A 20,367-nucleotide genomic window follows, 5' to 3' on the forward strand; every position below is an offset into this window, starting at 1 on the left:
CAGGGGGACCTCGGGATCACAGCATGAGCCTCTCTATTGCCAAAGCTAAAGAACCAGATCCATCAGCTTTGAGGCAGTAGCACACTCAAACTTTGATGCACTGTCTAGACTTTGGAAGGGGACAGAAAACCACACTGGTTAGTGTGGATTAGATTCTAAAAGCAGAGGTTGAGCAGCTAAAGAATCTGCTACATCTTGATAGAAAGGATGAAGCTTAATGAATGTTTCTGATCCACTGTTAGAGATTTCAGTGTTTCATTATCGACAAATGAAGTCCTCAAAAATCGACGAGTGAAATAACTTGCTGGACCATACTGGGCTCCTTTTGTGACCAGAACACCTTCTTTGCCACTGTGATACCCTGTACAAATCAGTCTCATGCCCTGGAGAGTTTAAACGAGGTGTCACTAGTCAATACTAGCCAGCTACCAGAACTATAGTGTCACAGGCCAATTCTCTTCCACAAATACAAGTTAACCTAGCATTTATGTCACAGGAGTGATGGCACCTGTACCAAGGTTTAGATCAAATATGTACAGGCTATTATGCTAAAATGTACACCAAGGGAACAGTTAACTTGAATACAGAGTCAAATCAGTGACAGCTCAATCCAACACTGATCTTTGTCTCAGATACAGACTTTCCAAGGACAAGTTTATTTTGAAAGAAGACTTAATTCCAGTTTTATGAGGCTAGCATGAAGTGTATACATTTGCCCAGGCAAACATATACTAGTGAAAATTCATGCAGCAAATGCTGTGCATCTGCTAGCAGTCCATTTAGAAGCATTTACGGTGGACAATGGATGGGCCAGACTCATCATATTCCTGTTTGCTGATCCACATCTGCTGGAAGGTAGAGAGAGAAGCCAAGATGGAGCCACAAATCCAGACAGAGTATTTATGTTCAGGTGGAGCAATAATCTTAATTTTCAGTGCCAGTTAAATGGCTTCATGACCATTTGAATGGCTCTTTAACAGTTTCAATTTTGTGCTAATAGGTCTGGCAGGCTGGAAGGCTTTTTCACTTTTAAGTACTAGATCCCCTCTGGAGGGAGACTCACCAGGCTGCAGGAACCAGCTGTGGTGGGAGCCTGCAGGAAGGGTCAGAACAGGGATAGGAAGAGGCAGGAGGGTGGAGACTAAGACCGAGGGGTGCCCCAAATTTTCAGGTGTCCTACGCAGCCTCCTATGCCTAAGGACAGCCCTGCCTGCAGGACCCCACTCAATATGCCCTTTCAGCTTGACTGTGAACCACTGATAATTACTTTGAGAACGGTTTTCCAACCAGTTATGCACCCCCCCTTATAGTGGATTCATCTAGGCTAGTTTTTTCCCTAGTTTTTTTCTGAGAAGATCATGTGAGATAGTATCAAAAGCCAAGATATATCACATCTAGTGCTTCCCCCCATCACCAAGAATTGTTACCTGTCACAGAGCAATATTTGGTTGATATTTATTCTTGACAAATCCATGTTACTTATCACCTTATTATCCTCTAGGTCAGGGGTGGGCAAACTTTTTGGCCCGAGGGCCACATCGGGGAATAGAGATTGTATGGAGGCCCATGAATGCTCACAAAATTGGGGTTGGGGTGCGGGAGGGGTTGTGGGCTCTGGGGTGGGGCTGGGGATGAGGAGTTTGGGGTGTAGGAGGGTGCTCTGGGCTGGGACCGAGGGGTTTGGAGGGCAGGAGGGGGATCAGGGCTGGGGTGCAGGTTCCAGCTGGGGGTGCGGGCTCTGGGGTGGGGCTGGAAATGAGAGGTTTGAGGTGCAGGAGGGTGCTCTGGGCTAGAATCGAGGGGTTTGGAGAGTGGGAGGGGGATCAGGGCTGGGGCAGGGGGTTGAGGCATGGGGAGAGGCTCAGGGGTACAGGATCCAAGTGGTACTTACCTCAAGCGACTCCTGGAAGCAGCGGCATGTCCCTTCTTCAGGTCCTACGCTGAGGCGTGCCCAGGCAGCTCTTGACGCTGCCCCATCTGCAGGCACCGCCCATGCAGTTCCCATTGGAGTGCATAGGAGCCAGAGTGGGGCCATGCCAGCTTCCGGGAGCCATGTGGTACAGCCCCCAACCCAGAGCCCCAGTTGGAGCAGGGCCGAGCCGCGTGGTGGGGCTCTGACCCTGTGCTCTGGCCAGAGCGCCAGAGCAGGGCCAAGCTGGGCGGGCCAGCTTGATCTGGCTCACGGCCCGTAGTTTGCCCACCCCGGTCTAGGTGCTGTTCCCTGTCTCCTTAGGACAAATAGTGGAAGGCAAGAGCACAGTACAAATAAACATCATGGTTTAAGCCTACTGGAAGGATTTGCGGGTCCTGAATCAGGCCTGGGGGCTCAAAGGCCACTGCAGCATCCACAAACACCATCCAACAGCTCTACTAGTAATTGGAGAATTGGGAACCCTAAGGCCTTACGCTCCACTAAGGATACCGCCCACAGGGACCTGATTAGTGGTGCTCCGGAGTCCCTGATTGGGCTGGGTACACTAATTAAGCCAGAAAGACACAAGAAGTTGTCTGTACAACAAAGTAGATCCTGACTTGCTGCTGCTACAGACCCTGCCTCCGCTACGTGATCTCACGTGCTGCTGGTTCCTGCCTCGTTCATGATCCCTGCCCCCGGTCTCCAACTCTGGCTCCAACCCTTGGCCTTCGACTCTGACTTTAGCTCTGACCCCTGATTTCAGCTCTCATTGCCAGCTCAACTCCCAAGATAAATTGAAATAGATCGACTTTCTTTTCAATGCATTTGGCCCCAAAAATGGCCACCAGTCCTACATTTCACCTAACTTGCAACAGAACTCATACTCTGTAATCTTCTACTTTGTACAGTTTATTCAGTTTTGCCTTGTAAACTAAAGTAATAAAATGTGTCTGCTCATTTCCCCAAATGATCTACAGCTGACATAGCTAGAGGTTTTCAATATTCCCATAGTTCTATGCAGATGTCTAATCCATCCCCTCTAAATAAGGCACACTTTCATAGATACCAACACAGGAGCAGCATGAATACAAAACCAACAGAAGGTCAAAGCATAGACTGAGAATAACCCACACCATTAATTCAGTTGCAGGCTTACACAGAAAGCTGCTGTACCAAGGACATCCAAAAAGGATTACTACTACTACTACTAAGTAGCTGTCAAGGTACTTAGCCATGCTTAAAAATAAAGGTTTTTTAATTTAAATTTTAGCAAGAAAGCATCAGACTATTTGTCTATTTGCTGAACAGACTTTAAAGAATGTTTTGCTTGTCCATCATTCACAGTACTTCCTACTATGGCAATTTTCATTCTGTACTACACAAGCTATTTAAGAACAGTTGATAGTTACCATCATATATTTCAACTGGCAGTTAAAATTATTTACATCCATTTAGTGGATTGAAGTCACAATTAGGAAAAAAACAGCAACCTTTTGAACAGTTTAAAGACTAGAGGCTTTATACTTCTTTGCATTGCATAAATGGAATTCTAATTACATTTGCATTTCTGCCACTCACCAGTAAAGCTTTTCAGTTGCAGATTAGCAATTACTGAAGATGGTGCTCTCATTAGGCCCCTAAAGCAGGTTGACTCAGGATAAGTGATTGCACAATGTTAATCATACCATGGGTAGCAACCTACACTGATACTTCAAAACAAGAAGAAACTACCCCCATCAAGTCCAGCTCAGTTTTTAAGCTCAGCCTTGTGCACAGTGGATCAGGATTTTGGGAGTTCATACAGCATAGACATGCTCTATAAGACACAATAATGTATCACATTAGAGTCTCAATGTCTTGAGTTGAAGTGCCCCCAATGAGTGGGGACAAAACAACTTGTTTCAAGAAAAAGCTCTTGTCTATTTCTGGGCAGTCCTTTAAAAATCATAATAATTTTGATAGCTATCTTACAAATCATAAATCTCTCCTATGCCAGGATTACCATCCAAAGCAAAAATGAAGAGTGAGAAACAAATGAGGACACAATACATTTTACCAAATTAATTTTGAATTATGGAAAAACTACTCTCTGAAATAGCTTTGAGATTCATACTGCACCATTAATTCATTATGTTATGGGCTTATGTTATTATATGAAGCCAATTCAATTTAAACATAATACAAAGGGCTATTTGTATCTTAAAGTTATACTATGAAAAAAGCCAACAACTCAACATGAAATATATGGGGATTACCTTGTACTGTATTTTCTAATCTCCACAGAATAGTGATCATAGGCCAGCTGCTGCTCCTACTGAAGTCAAAGGCAAAACTCCCATTGACTTCAATGGGAGGAGGAGGCATATGTTCCATATATCTCTAAACAGAGGGCTGTTGGTTAAAACTACAGGTTTGCATTAACAAAGAAAACAGCATTATTCGTACATTCATTATGCATCAGGAAGAGTGTGCCACTACCTGAAACACTTTACAAGGAAAAGACATTTCAACTATGGAAATGCTGATAATTCACAGCTGTGCAGGTACCCTCACAACACTCACGTTGGTTGGAACCAGTTTACTTCATCATATAGATTACTACAACCAGAAGGGACAATTATGATCATCTAGCCTGACCTCCTGTATAACTCAGCCAACAGAACCTCATCCAGTGACTCCCGCATCCAGCCCAATCACATTATATCAATGTTTCATTTAAAATTTAACTTCCCTCACTCATCAAAATAAAGCAATGAAAGAGCAGAAAAATTAAGTATGAACTTGAAAATGATTTCTCCTCCTTTTTTTTAAAGCATATATTCTGGTTGTGCCTAAAGGCTTGCAATCAGGATTTTCTTACTTTCCTATTCATTTACAGTTGAATTTAATCTAATACTAACAGTACAGCTCAGATTAAAGAATTTAAGGATCTGCTAAAATTTAGAAGTCTGCTGCTGATCTTCTGATGTCAGCAGTTCCATCAAACAGTAGAACACTTTTTGAAGGTGATGTGGATTTTACAGGAAAAAGTTCATAACTCACTTAGGAGAAATTGTTTGCATTTTTAAAAGTTCTCATTTTGAATTTTAAAACAGAGGTTCTAACTTCAACAATGAGCATGGAAACATCTTTCATAGGAAAAATATTAAAGCACTTTTAAAAAACATTCTTGATATCTCCAAGAAATCTCTCAAATACTCTACCGTGAGGCCTGCATAATGTCCTATGCTCTACTGAACCCTATGTCAAAGAACCTAAATGGTTCATAGCGTAGGTCTACGCAGGGATAAAAAACCTGTGGCTTGTCCAGGTCAGTTGACTCAGGATTGCAGGGCTTGAGCTCCAGGGCTGAAAAATCACGGTGCAGACATTCAGGCTTGAGCTGGAGCCCGAGATCTGAAATCCTGCGCGGGTGCAGGGTCTCAGAGCTCAGGCTCCAGCCTGATCTCAAATGCCTACACAGCAATTTTTAGTCCTGCAGCCTGAGCTCTGCAAGTCTGAGTCAGGTGACCCGACTCAGGCTGCAGAGCTGCATGGCCAGGCTGCAGGGCTTTTATCCCTGTATAGATAGATATACCAACAGAGCCTTATAAGAGCCCCCTGCACTGGAGTTAATTTCACCTAATGGGCTTTGCCTGTTTCAGATGCACCCTTCTCATAGACTAAGCTGTCAGCAGAGAATATGATTTTGTCACAGTAAGATTATGTATAATTCATGGCACAGTCATGATAGAAGATTGGTAATTCCATGCTATGGTCACAGCAACCTTGTGGACCCTCCTGCCATGCAATATTCATTTGTTAGTTCACTCTGATGTAGTCCTCTTTGCATTGGGATTAGAACAAAGCCAATTAACTGTTAATCTCCGCTGGGGGGCTTGTGGGAGCCTGCCCTTGTCCCCATTTGTCCCCACTTCCACTCTGACCCGCACACCACAGACCTCTGGCCCCAGTTCAGAGCTCCTAAAAGGGGCAGGTCTGGGTCTTTGTAACCGTCATGCCCCAAGTCCCCAGGGGTAACAGGTCTCGTTCTCTACCTTTTTTCTGTGTTGTAGGTCCCCCAGTCCTCAACACAGATACTCATCCTCCTCTACCCCAGCTCACTAGATCCCCGACCCCCCAATCCCCGACTCCCTCAATCCCTGACCCCTCTTTCACCGCCAGCTCCCCTGATCCCCACCCCCCTTTCCCATCTCTCTCCCCAGCCCATTGCTGGAGGAAGGTTGGTTGGAATGGGATGTGACAGGCTTGAGCTGATCTCCACCAATCAGCTGGCCAGTGCACCTCTCACTTCCCTCTGGGAATGAAGGGTTTCTCCAGACTGGGGCTTTGGAGCCTGACATCTGCCAGTGAAGTGCTGAGCCCAGCAGCAGACCCCAACAATAAGGTAGAGAGAGAGACAGCAAAGGGGATTGGCAGCAAGGAAGAGATGAGGGCAGGTAGAAGGCTGGGCGAGCTGGGGAAATCAGGGATCCAGTGAGCTGGGTGTTGGGAGGGAGTATGGATCAAGAGAGTCAGGCATGGAGTAAAGAAGGAAAGAAGGCAGAGAAAGGGAGCTGTCACCACAGGCATTCTCAGTGGTGGCAGATGACAGAACAAGGAGTAATCATCTCAAGTTGCAGTGGGGGATGTTTAGGTTGGATATTAGGAAAAACTTGTTCACTAGGAGGGTGGTGAAGCACTGGAATGGGTTACCTAGGGAGGTGGTGGAATCTCCTTCCTTAGAGGTTTTTAAGGTCAGGCTTGACGAAGCCCTGGCTGGGATGATTTAGTTGGGGATTGGTCCTACGTTGAGCAGGGGGTTGGACTAGATGACCTCCTGAGGTCCCTTCCAACCCTGCTATTCTATGATTCTATGAGGAGGAAGGCAAAGACCCAGCCCTGTCCCTCCTAGGAGGTACGCACTAAGAAGAGGGGTTTGTGTGGGTAGTCAGAGTCAAAAGCTCTTTGCTTACTCTAAGAAAATGCTTAATTGATTCATGCAAATTTAAGAACATGCACAATACAGCCATTACAAATTTTTCACATTATAAAAGAACGATGTCATAATGGGTTCATTTTCACAGGGATAAAAAGCCTGCAACTGGCTCGGGTCAGATTACTCAGGCTGGTGGGGCTCAGACTCGGGGGCTGAAAAAAAATAGCTGTGTAGATGTTGGGGCTCAGGCTGTAGCCTGAGCTCTGGGACACTCACCCTGCTCAGGCTTGGGCATCTACACAGCAATTTTTTGCCCTGCAGCCCGAGCCTTGCAAGCCCGAGTCAGCTGACCTGGGTCAACCACAGGTCTTTTACCTCTGTGTAGAAGTACCCAGTGTGGCTTGGCAAATAGCATTTATACTGGCTGTCAATCCAAATCTTCCAAAAAACATGCCAGCGTATGCTGATTATGATTGATCAAGATACTAAAAGCATATATGTGCTGCTTATTTCAGAAGGTCATAGAGACCAGTGAAGTGATTCTCAGCAGACTCCCAGAGAGAATTTTTCTTATAGCTCCCAAGTGGCAATCATCCTATGTCCATTCACAGAGCTCCTGTATCTCGAGAGTTCTACATACAGCATGTATGTTATGATTCACTGAAGATGTCTGTTACACTGCAGTGAATCTAAAGCTAGTATACACTCTATTTGTATGTTCAATAACATTTCAGAAAGCTGTAACTTTGTATATTCTCATGAGATATTTCTTTGTCTTACTGACAGCTTAGCATTAAGGTTAAAATCATAGGGCCAGATTTTAAGATGGTGTAAATCAGTATAGTTCCACTGAGGTCAACAAAATTGTGTAATTTTATATGAGTGGAGAATCTGGCTCATAATGCTGCAAGTTGTCTTAGCAAAGCTCTGCAAGTTTATTAATACAAATAAAGCTTTGAGGGACTTGAGATATAAACAAAAAAATGGTGACAACATAGCATGATGCTTCTCAAGACTATGCACTAGCGCAGTGGTGCACAAACTGGGGGACGCACAAGAGGTACTCGGGAGGGGTGCAAAAAAACTGGGTTCCACAGGACCCGCTGCCATAATAGCAGAGGCAGGATAAAAACAGAATGGGTATTGCAGGGCGGGACGGGAGCAGGATTAAAAAAAATAGTCCTCCCGCCCCGCAAACAACATGATCACCCCAGCCAGCAGCTACCACTCTCCAGCTGCCCAGCTCTGAAAGCAGCGCCACCACCTGAAGCAGCAAAAAAGTAAGGAAGGGGGACAAATTCCATGAATGATAAAGGGGGGCATGATTGGAAAAGTTTGTGCACCACTGCACTAGAGCATTTTTAACTTCAAATTTTATCCTTACTCTCCACTGGCAACAAACCAGACCCTGTTTTCACGGGTGTATGCAAAGATACTGTTAATTGAATGTACTGCTGAACATAAAAAAAATAGAATACACAACAGCTTTGGATTCATTCCAGCCTACAGACATTTAAAGTGGATCATATTGTCTATAATTGTGTCAACATCCCTGGCATGCAACACTACCCCTGGTCTTTAGGCTCTTTCTATACTCGTATCTAGTGGCTTCTCCAAAACTTTCTGGCATGCCCCTCTTCCACCACTGCCGATTAGTGCCAATGCCTTTGCTAGAGCACTCAGTCTGGTACCTCAAACTCCCATCTGCCTCCTCTGAAGGCAGAAATGGATTTCCTTCCTCTGAGAGCTCACAGCAGCATCTGTCACCCACTAGTAGTCCACAATTCCAATTTGCATAAACAAAAGAAGGCTTATTTAAATACAGAAAATAAAGGGGGGAAATCAAAGTAAATACAAGAGAAGCAGAACTAAACAAGACTCAACTAAAGCTTATGCAATTCTGAAACTTGTAGATGCCTTACTGCTTAAATGGGTTTTAATGTCTTACACTTCAATGTTCATTTGGTTCCATCCCTGCATCACAATTTCTAAAAGTATATCGTTCTTGCATCCTTTAAATGAGAGAGACCGTTAGTTTCTTGATTATGGGTCTCTCTCTTGACAGCAAGAGTTTCATCAATTGTCAAGGTTACTGGGAAGGTTGTAGTGAGAGTCTTCAGATTTCCTTTATCCCCTTCAGTCTGATTTTAAACCTGGGTATGCTATGGAAACTGAATTAGTCTCATTGGCTAACAACTGCCTAGCTATGTACAAAGGTCTGGTATCTTTATCAATTTCCCCTTAATGTGTCAGCATACACCAACAGTATAGGTGTGCTTAAAAAAATCTACATTTACCACACTGCAGTACTTTCAACTTTAGTAAATTTCTTAAACATGCATTTGGTAAAAACCCTGGGGGGAAGAAGAGAGGCTGAATGGAAGCACTGTGTACTGACATTGGCATTCAGCCATGACAGTAACTTTCTGTGGCTCAGTAAAATCACCACATCAAAGTAGGCTTCCTGTTGGTCCACAGCAGCAAACCAATTATTCTGAGACAATGTGGGGAGGACAGTCTATAGAGTGACCATTCAGAACCTCATGTACCCAATATATTTGTTGAGGTCGCAAAGATTGAGGATGGGTCTTATCCCTCCCTTGGATCTGGGTACCAGGAAGTATCGGGAGTAGAAACTGTGACCCTGATGTTCCTGCGGAACCTTCTCCACTACAGGTCTGTCATCTTACGCTGGGGTTACGTTCCACAGTCAGCGCGTAAAGCGAAAATCGCGTACAGTCAAAATTACATTGAGTGTAATGGCGGGCAGAATCGCCCACACTACAGAAACAGTATTTAAATTGTTATTTTTCTCTCTTTTTTTTGTTTTTTTCTTGTTTTTGCCGACTGCGTAAAGCTGAAACCGCACATGTTAAAACGTGCCTAAGATGCAACAGACCTGTATTCCCAAAGCCAGCAGAGAGCGGACCTGTTCATGAAGCAGTGTCTCATGAGAGGGGTCCCTGAAGAGGGATGGGGAGGAAAGGTAAGGAGGAGGCCTGGAGAGGAACTGGATGGCATAACCTGATCTGATGGTGCTAAGGACCCAGCTGTCGGTAGTGATCGAGCCCCAAAGTGGGGGATGACGAGTGAGGTGCAACAACTGGAACAGTGCTCTGGACCAAGGAGTCAAACGGGCGCTTGAAAGGCGTTGGGGGAGGGAACGTAGGCTGGCCGAACCCCAAGCCTGACTGCTTTCTCCTGTGGGACCTATCCCTCTTTCTGGGGTAGTCTCGTTGCGTCAAAGGAGGGAAAGGCTGGCCAAACGTGCTGTGATGGGCACTGCTGCTGCTGTTGGACACCACAGTGGCACCTCTCCACTGGCAGCATGTACACCTCCAAGGAAAGCAGAGTAGCCCTTGGGTCCTTGAAGGGGTGCAGCATCTCGTCAGTTTTGTCTGAGAACAGTGTATGGCCATTGAAGGGCAAATCCTCAATGGCTTGCTGGACATCAAAGGCAATACCTGTATTCTGCAGCCAGGAATCCCTTTTAGTGATGACCACAGAGGCCATCACCCTTGCTGAGGTGTCCGTGACATTGAGTGTGGACTTCAAGGACTTTGTAGCCACCAAGCAGCCCTCAGTGACAAACACTCAAAATTCCTCCCATGAGGCGTTGGTCAGCTGGTCTGCAAACCTTGACACAGCTGTCCAGTTAAAGTTATACATGGACAGCAAGGCTGGCTGGTTAGCAATTCACATTTGTAAGGAAGAGGAGGTATAAACCTTCCTGCCCATGGGGTCCAATCATTTAAAGTCCCTATCCTTATGGGTGGACTTAAACCTTCCCTAGCTCAGTTGCTCACTGCAGTTATGACTAGGGAATTTGGGGATGGATGGAAGTAAAACCCCTCAAATCCCTACATGGGAATGAAAGAGAACTTTTCCAAGTTCTTAGCCACAGGCAGTACCAAAGCTGCCATGCTCCAGAAGGCCTTAGCCAGTTCAAGGCACGCACAGTTTATAGGGAGGGTGACTCTCCCAGGGGCAGTAGATGACTGCAAAATATCCATCAATTTGTGGGTGTTCTCTTGCAAGAACTCTGCTTTCATACCAAGGGAAGCATCTACATGCCACAAAAAGTCTTGATATTCCTTAAAAGGATAAGCCAGTCAGCACAGAATTCTTCGGAGATGAAGATGAGGACCTTAACTGATTCAAAATCAGCTCCTGTTCCACGGCTGATAGACCCAGACAGGATGGCTCTGGAGGCTCCACAAGGAGAAGGACCACCGGTGCCTGGGCCTGCAGCAGATGGACGGTCACTACAACAGACTTGGCTGGCGATCTTGCTTTTGAGTGAGACCTCCATGATACAGACTAGGCATTGGCAGCCAGGAGGCACCAGGCCAGGGATCTCTGTCGCAATCATGAGATGTGTACCAATCCTGGTTCCCATAATGGTCCACAATGGCCCTTGACACTGGTCAGGCGATGGAGAGCAGGAGGATGACCTTGATTCAGATGCAGAAAAGCCTTGGGATCCTGTAGACAGCAGTACCAGAGTATCTGATGGTACCGATGTCAAGGGCGATGAAAGCTGCCACAGAAGCATTTGTGGTGCCGACTGCAGGGGTGCCAAGGAGGTTCCTGGTACCAAAGTCCGCTGTACCGATCCCAGTACCAACCCCACTTCCACAACCTGTGGAAGAGAACAATGGGGTGCAGTGTCAACAGACCCAAGGGATCAGCGGCTCAGTCAGTCAAAAGGGCTATAGTTGATGCAGCCCAGGCAAAGTCCTGGGCCAAAGGAGAGATCAGAACCGAGAGGAGGAGGAGGTCTGTAGCTGCCTGGTATGGCACCAAAGTGGAAACAGTCAGTACCATCATCTCCCTCACTGGCACCGGACTCAACAGACACCTGGAGGCCAGAACCAGGGTTTCTGACATCCCTACTAGGTCCTGGGGAAGGACTAGAGGTACCTGTACATGCTGCATGCCAGCAACAGCTCCATGCAGGCCCATGCTTTTCCTGGAGGAGGTGGAAGAGTCACTCTGAGACCTGGAGCAGTCTCAATTGGTTTTATGCAACCTTTTCCTCAGCACAGTCAAAGGGGAATGGCTCCTCCATTTCTTGGAGAGGCGTCTGCTTTGGAACGTGAAGCAACAGTGCTCTCTGACCCCAAGGGCAATCTCCAACCTGATGAGTGCCTCAGTACTGAAGCAGGCCACATGGCCTGTTCAAACAGATGCTGCTTCAGGTGAAGATCTTGACTTGAGCCACTTGAGTCTGTTTCTTAAACAATCTGTAGATCATGCAACACTCCTTGACTTGGGCCTCACCAAGACAAAGCAAGCACTGTAAGTGGTGAATCACTCTCCCAGACGAAAAACAATGTTTAAACCCCCATGAGGAAACCACCGAGACCAACCAACTACCACAACACTAACTAACACTAAGGGTACTACTAATTAAATATGAGAGAAAAAAAAATAAACTCGTTGAGAGGTTGAGACCAGACAGAGCTCTGGGGTCGGCACCGCCTCATGTAACCAGGGAAGGGGCTACAGCCAGGAGGCATGAACACCGTCCATCTAAGAGTACTGCTAGGCAAATTCCTCTGGCTCCTGTGTGCTGGGCATGCACACACCTAAGTGGAATACACAGCTGCATCTACTCGAAGAACTGTTTTTCAGCAAACCTTCTCTTGGTACTCTACTCTTGCAGTTGAGAGTTAGTTGTTTATGCTGTTTATTCCTAGATTTGATTTCGGAGTGGTCTGGCGGCAAGGCATTCACAATGAAGGCTCTCAACTCAAGAATCTGTTTCCTTGATTGATTCAACAGAGCAGACATTTATTGAACTGGCACATTACACGATCTATCTAGTCATTTAGGATAAAATGTACCCCAGTGCATAAGGTCCTATTCATTACTTAAGCTCCACTGAAGTCCCGTGTTAAGAGTTTAAGTGGTGCACAGGGCCTTATGTGGGCCCTCTGCCCATGAGTGAATTTCACCTTCAGGCTCTTGCCCAAGAAGGTGGATTGATCTGTCTTTCTTCTTTGGCTTGGGGCATTGTCTTTTAATCAAAATTCTATCAAATTTAGTTATGTTTTTATGTGTGTGGTTGTAAGAAAAACATGTAGAGATTTTGACAAATCAATTTCAATACACTGAAAAATAAGTAAGTAAATGCTCTTGGACTGTCAAAAGCTACAAACACAGAAACACACTGTAAGAAGATGTGGCTTGAGAATCCCGATTACAACCTTTCACTAAGGACAAGTTATTGTTCTTAGAGGACTTTTTTGTATTCACACTGGCACTAATGGTAGTAAGTATATTTGTGTTCCTACTGGGAGAGAGCAAAATTCTACTCTGAAGCTGACATGTCGTGCACCTTGTTGTTATATCTTTAACTGCATTCAAATGAACCGCACAAGGATCCTTTTGAAGTGGAAATCTGAGGTAAGTATGAACCTTTGTAGAGGACTGAGTCATTTAGAGATATTTCAGTGCACTTTATGTTTCTTTTTGAATGAGTTGCTCACAGCACTGGCAACACATTGAATCTTTGAGCTGTCAAGTTTCAAACAGCATTTGACACACTGAGCATTCTCTGTCAGGCAATCAAGATTGTCATTCATCTCAATATCTTTCACCTGCCACTTTCAACAGGCATTGTGATGATCAAAGAGAGCAGAAACATCACAATCAGTGCAGCTAAAGTCAATCTCTGAGTTTTTTATTTAAAAAGCAATATTCAAAAAAGTCATATTGTACCTGTGGATACACCCATATGGCTCCCACTGAAATCAAAGAGAACCACATGTGCACATCCGAGGGCAGAATTTGCCTCATCAGCTATCCCTTATATCTTTGGACAGGAAAATAAAATAAAATCACCATTTTCTTTGGAAGTGGGAGCCACTACAAACTCAACAAATACAAACAACTTCTCCCTTATCATCCTCCACTTGCTAAAAGCAATTTGATTTTTGAAGCCACAAATGGCAATTAGGTGTCCAATTCCCATGGACTTTCAATAGGAAATAGATGCTTAACTACCATTCATATCTTTGAAAATCTCCCTCATAACTGGAGTCAGAAAACTTTTGGAGGTGAAAAGCTGAACTGTTTATCTGCTAGAGACAGAGATTGGGCAATACCTGTTCCTAAGATTCTAGACGAGATTCTTGATGTGCTGCTGGATGAAACAGTACAACCCAACTGTCTGGATTTGCATATCTGAAAACTATCAGCTCTCCAGTACAGGAAATATTGCTGCTTTTTATTAACAGAATACTAATGTGAACCGTGTGTTGGTTACGTTAGAAAAGAAACTATTCAGCAGTAGAATTATACTGATTTATACTGATCCTGTGAGGTGCTGAGCACCCTCAAATCCCACTGAAACCAAAGGGAAGCGAAAACACTAAGGGCCAGATCCTCAAAGGTATTTAGGCTCCTAATTTCCAATCTGGGCCTAAGCACCTTGTAGCACCAAGCCCTTGCATTGTAGTTACTATGAAAATGAGAGAAACTTAAGATGTTTTCAGTAGCCATTCTAAAAATTGTGATCACTAGTGTCTCTTGATGTTCAGCCACATCCTTAAGTTTATCCTTAGATTTCATACTATGCAATTGTTGCTAAATTAAGTAGCTGTCTTGGATCAATAAATATTTCACCACAAAAGTTATTTTGAATCTAAAGCATTAGATCAGGGGTCCCCAAAGCGGTGCCTGTGGGTGCCATGGCGCCCGCCAGGGCGTCTAAGTGCGCCCGCATACTGGCCGTCGGACGAGCATCCGCTGAAATGCCATCAACATTTGGCAGCATTTCGGCGGCGACGCCTCTGGATGACGCTGTTTGCTGCTGACAAATAGCATCATCCAGAGGCATTGCTGCCGAATTTCTGCAGCATTTCGGCGGACGACCTCTCTGGCTCGTCATCTGGTGACGACGGTTGGGGATCACTGCATTAGATCAATTAAAATTTTAATTAATTTAAAAATCTTAATTGGAGAAGGAAAATTCTTTTCCAAAAAGTACTCAGAATGATAATCAGTTTAGCCTTGACAATTATTTTAAAAAATTGTTTATGCATTTTTATAAAAATTAAAAAATATTTATATTTGCAAAGAAATTCTCAATTAAAACAAAACGAAAACCCACCATACACACAGACATATATACACACGCACACATTTACTTCAAGGCATTTTGTAAGAAAATACTAAAAAAAAAATTCCGTATTAAAAAAAAAAAGGAAAAGAAAAAGAAAAAAGAAAAAATATTCAAGACTTAGGGCTAGTCTACGGGTCGACGCGGTGAGTTCGACTTCTCGGAGTTTGAACTATCGCGTCTAATCTGGACGCGATAGTTCGAATTCCGGAAGCGATAGTTCGAACTCCGGTACTCCACCACTGCAAAAGGCGGCGGCGGAGTCGACCTTGGAGCCGCGGACTTCGATTCCGCGGCATCTGGACGGGTGAGTAGTTCGAACTAGGGTACTTCGAATTCAGCTACGCTATTCATGTAGCTGAATCTGCGTACCCTAGTTCGACCCCGCTTCTTAGTGTGGACCAGCCCTAAGGCCAAAAAGGTATTTACCTATCATATAACTTACAAAACAAAAACAAGAAAGAGAATATGTAAGCATATCATAAATATTACACTCAAACAAATAAATAAACTATTCTTGTTAAGCCTAAAGAAATGTAACATGTGACTACGTCCTTAACTCTGACCCAGAGGGAGATATGTACTTTTGTTATCTCAGTTTCAGCATTCTTTTTCATGGATACTGTTAAGTGGTAAATATTATCTGTTAATAATATTGTCAAACCAAAATGGAACCTGTTGACAAGTTACTCATAACTGCATTATTGCTGTTTCTTAGAAATAATGTTCATTGATTTATGGTAAACTTTTGTGTGTATGTTACCTGCATTTGGGGCTGATTAATTTGTACAGGGAGGGAGTACTGATTTGGAGTCCAAATCTACTTCCCTCCACCACTGTAAAACTGTAGGAGAGCTGAAGGCTTGACACTGTGCCTCACTGAAAAAGTAAAATCGTGAAGCTTAAGGTTGGACTCTTCCTACAGCACAAGTTTGGATACCTGTATTCTATACTGGAGCTGCACCCACCCACAGGTACTTACAAGAAACTGATATACCAACTTTGCCAGCTAGTATTTCACCTGCATACCACACCGAAACCATCCCCCCCCACACATTCAACACTTCAGAATAGTTGCAAGCCCAGAACTTGCCTTCTACAAACTGCCCTCAAACACCCTCTAAAGAGCTGGAATAGAGAAATGGTAACCATGAAGTTATTGCAATGGTCAACAATCTACAAAACAATTAAAGTTTTAGCTTACCGAAAAAACATGTAAAGAATATGTTATATGTACATATAGATATAGAAATGTCCTACAGGAATCTCACTAGTATGCAATAGTAAAACTCACCCAAAGGCCCACTTAACCACTTAAGCTCTCCGTTAGCCTTGTGTTTAGGAGGATCACAGGCAGAGAAACTGCCAGGGAGCAAAGAGGATATGTTTAAACTGCATACTAAGCCTAGGCTCTGACTCAGGTTTACGCCGAAGCCCTGCTTCCACAAAGCAGTCTCACTCAGGTCAGCAAGCACTCAGGACCAGGTCCTACAACTTTGCTAGGGAGATGGGTCAGGGCCTGAATCATTCTGAGACTCAGGTCCAACCTCTTTCATTTTACAATGTGGACACCGTACAAGGTGCAGGCCTGAGCCAGAAGGCCTGTGTAGTGCAGAATGGACGTGTTAGCATGGCTGTGAGACCCAGGTCCAGCAACTGTAAGCCCAGATTTACAATGCAGTGTGGATGCTCAAGCCTGGGCTTGGGCAAGCCCAGATCCCACAGAGCTGGGTTTACAATTCAGTGTAGACATACCCGGAGAAGGGCTCAAATTTGCTGCACTTAAATTTGCCAAAAGCTCCTCAAATGGAAATGTGAAGGTGCAATGGCCACTATTTCAGCCCCATAGATTGGAATAACGGTGGCAGAGAGCCAACAGATTGGGCTGGTGGTGGATTCTATCCAATCCAACCCCTATGGAGTTCCCTGCACAAAATTTAACTACTCAGGCTTAGTATGATGCAGGGGCATGAATTTCACCCTAAATGATTACATTTAAGTATTCTTTTTCAGAGGAAACAAATCTACCTTTTGTTAATGAAAAGAAACATGAGGTATATTTGTATGCATATATTTTTATAGGTGTGACTCCAGATGGCACAGAGCTATGATATTTACCCAAAAGGTTGCATGTAATATATCACTGGAAAACTAATAACTCAATGATCATTATCAGAGGGGTAGCCGTGTTAGTCTGGATCTGTAAAAAGCGACAAAGAGTCCCGTGGCACCTTATAGACTAACAGAAGTATTGGAGCATAAGCTTTCATGGGTGAATACCCACTTCGTCAGATGCAGGTGCCACAGAACTCTTTATCGCTTTTCAATTATCATTAAAATTTTCTTGTGATATATGTATGTTTAACCCACAAAGAACTTTACAGGTGTGCTGGAAATATGTGATTAAAATGTGTTTAGATCAGGCGTGTCGGGGGAGTTGACAAATGGGTTTTCTCCAGACAAAGGAAAGAGGCCAACACCTCAAACCAGGTGTGGACAAATTCAAAAGGCTACTCTATTGTATTGGAGGTTGCAGGAAGAGATCATTTGCTTTGTCAAAAACCACCAGTGGGGAAGGAACCAGCATGGAGTATACACCAGACAGCCTACCATCTACACCCAGCAGGGCAAAGGAACTTTATCTAAGGATATACTTCAAAGAATTCATTTCAATGATTTACTAGACTATAAAGAGAGAGGAAGAAAAACCCTAAGTTATCCTTCACCTGAAGAGACAAAGGAACTAAGCACTCTGAGCTATATGAAAGGTCCTAGCGAGAATGCCTGGTCAACCAGGTTGGAAAAGAGACGTGGTGAGAAACACTTATTTGAACAAGTTTGTTATATCAGGTTTTAGTCTTAAAAGTGTATTTTCATTTTTGTATGCTTGTAATCCTTTCTAGCTTTATTCCTGATACTTGGTATCACTTAAACTTTTTTTACTTTTACTATAAACCAATTTCATGCTTTGATTCAAATAGAGTGATTACCTTAACCCAAAAAAAGCAGCAAAGAGTCCTGTGGCACCTTATAGACTAACAGACATTTTGGAGCATGAGCTTTCGTGGAGTTAAACTAATAAGCTGCTGGGTACTGTCTCTTTAAGGAGCAGTGAACTTAATACCTTCTGTGAATGTTTAGCAAGAGGGTTGGGCACTACAGGTCAGACGTTTTGGGAAAATTCAGGACTGGGGAAGCATTGGGGTCACCCTGCAGAAAGTAATTGGGTGGTGGAAGCCAGGGTGTGACCTGTATGCTTGTCTGCTGGGGTCCGGACTGTGAGTCACAGCAGCTTAGCATTTAAGATCCCAGAGATGCAGGGCAGGTGGTGACACAACCCCTTACTGTTCTAGTTATAATAGGGAAACAAACTTTTCCACAAAATAGCAGGTGATCACTACAGCTTCATCTCTTTTTAGAAGTATTATTAGCAACTCAGTCTGCATGTTCTTCCCCAGTTTGTATAGAGTTATGGTTAGTGCCAACCTATCAAGTAGCTAAGTGACAGGTGAAATTATCCTAGGAGCAGACACTGAAGAATATCTGAAAGAAAATGCTTGATTGCCCAGCTAGTACAACCTACCATTTTACTGTGGTTGATGTGTGATACAGAGGTTCTCTGAATTTCCTTTTTGGCAGCTTCCTGAAGATCAGAGGCTTGTTGGATGTAGGTTAATCCTGCCAGAATCTCATCTTCCAAAAGTGTCACATCATCATAAGAAACAGGCCAACCCAGATTTTCTAAGGCCTGTAGCAAAGCTTCCTTGTGTTCCATATATGAGACTGGCTCCTCCTGCTCAAATCTTTAAAAAAATTAGAACAGTTTACAATTATACGTAGTAATGTTTTTCATTTTCAAGACACTTTACAAATGTTAAGTAATTAAGCAGCACACTGCCCCCGTGAAGTAAATAAGTGCTAACTTCACTGCTCTTAGGGCTGTTCTACATACGGTTTTTGTACCATTCTAACTATATCAGTTTAAAACCCGATCTGATTTAAGTGCTACAAACCCCCAGTGTAGACGCAGTCATACCAGTGTAAAGGTGCTCATAATCTGTATAGCTTATCCCCTCACAAACCAATCCTTGGAGTGCTACTCACTGGTCAAGTAGAGAAGGGTTTATGCTGATGCCAAAGATGATGATGTCCCAATCCTCCCAAACCCTTGCCACTCACACTGAGCATAGATTAACACTGTTAAGGGAAAATGCTTATTCTCTTTTACAAAAATGAACAGCAAGGAGGAGAAGAAATCTTCTCACTTTGTAACCTAGTGGGTGGCAAACCAAAACCTGAAGCTTACATGTTACCGTGTCACACATAAATTTTTTTACCCGTAAGGTGTAGACAAGAAATACTTGAAAGTAAAATAAACTGGCCATGACAAGAGCAGCCAAAAAAGTGTGTTAAATATTTATAGCCTGATCCTCAAAGGTGCTGGGCACCGCAGCTCCCATTCCATTAATAAATGTTTCAAAAATTAAATTATTGAGACAAGAAGAAGGTGAAAACTTACTTGTCTCTTTCCTCTTGAGATAGTGCTCTCCAAATAATTAGATTTAGGCGCCTATTAAATAAAAGAAAACAATTCCTGAGAGAATGCGATCAGTGTGTGGCTGATTATCATAATATCAATGAATAAACCAGAACACGCAGTTCTAAAGATATCTACCATGATTTGTATTCTGAAAGCACAAACTGTGTTCTTATCATTCAACTATGAATTTATCATCTGCAAAAGGATATAGGAAAACAGCATCTTCCATCTGGTAGCAACATGATTATTTCAGGGTCACTGAGAGATTAGTGGCAATCACTAATGTTTCCTGCTGGAATTTCAGTGGAGAGTTCAGTCCAGCACCCAGTAATCTAAACTGAGCAATAGTGCCGATTTAATGTCAGCCAAGAGCTGCCCCCGACAAGTTAACAGCTTCAGCATGAAGGCACTTGAGAAGCAACGTTAATGATTTTTTTTCCCACTTAAAAATCAAATGCAATCTCACCATTTAAATTTCTACTTCATTCCACTCTGCTCATTAAGGAAAGCTGCTGTGGTGAAAACAGAACTGCCTACCCAAAAGCACTCAAGTTCTGTCATTTTAAAAACACTACAGGTTTTTTTCCTTTGTTGCAGATTATTTGTCTTTTTTTTTAAGGCATAGATTACAAGTTTCTACTAGCCAATTTAAATTTACAATTGTATCCCTAAATGTCAACATCCCAACAATTAAGCCATCACATAACTATCTCTCTTATTTCACAATACAGAAGCAAATCTCTGGGAGTCCTAGCTGCCATCATACAGAAAAGTGAACTCTGCTATATTATTATTTACAAATGTCTGAGCTGGCATCAGTTCATTTCAGAGACTCAGACCTTTCCAAACATTTGTCTTTTTCCAGT

At 43.6% G+C, this 20,367-nt stretch overlaps 1 protein-coding gene across 3 annotated transcripts in view; it reads right to left on the bottom strand.

The window, feature by feature from the left end:
* The window catches only part of VWA3B (von Willebrand factor A domain containing 3B), a 139,132-nt gene that overhangs the window by 37,832 nt on the left and 80,933 nt on the right, over positions 1-20,367 (bottom strand). For all 3 annotated transcript variants that reach the window (XM_045005257.1, XM_045005261.1, XM_045005247.1), the window contains exons 22-23: positions 19,481-19,531; positions 18,545-18,764 (exon numbers count right to left, since the gene is read on the bottom strand). In XM_045005257.1, coding sequence (XP_044861192.1) covers positions 18,545-18,764; positions 19,481-19,531 — 271 coding nt within the window. The remainder of the gene's footprint in view (positions 1-18,544; positions 18,765-19,480; positions 19,532-20,367) is intronic.

Source organism: Mauremys mutica, chromosome 1 (genome assembly GCF_020497125.1).
Source record: "Mauremys mutica isolate MM-2020 ecotype Southern chromosome 1, ASM2049712v1, whole genome shotgun sequence".
NCBI lineage: Eukaryota > Metazoa > Chordata > Testudines > Geoemydidae > Mauremys > Mauremys mutica.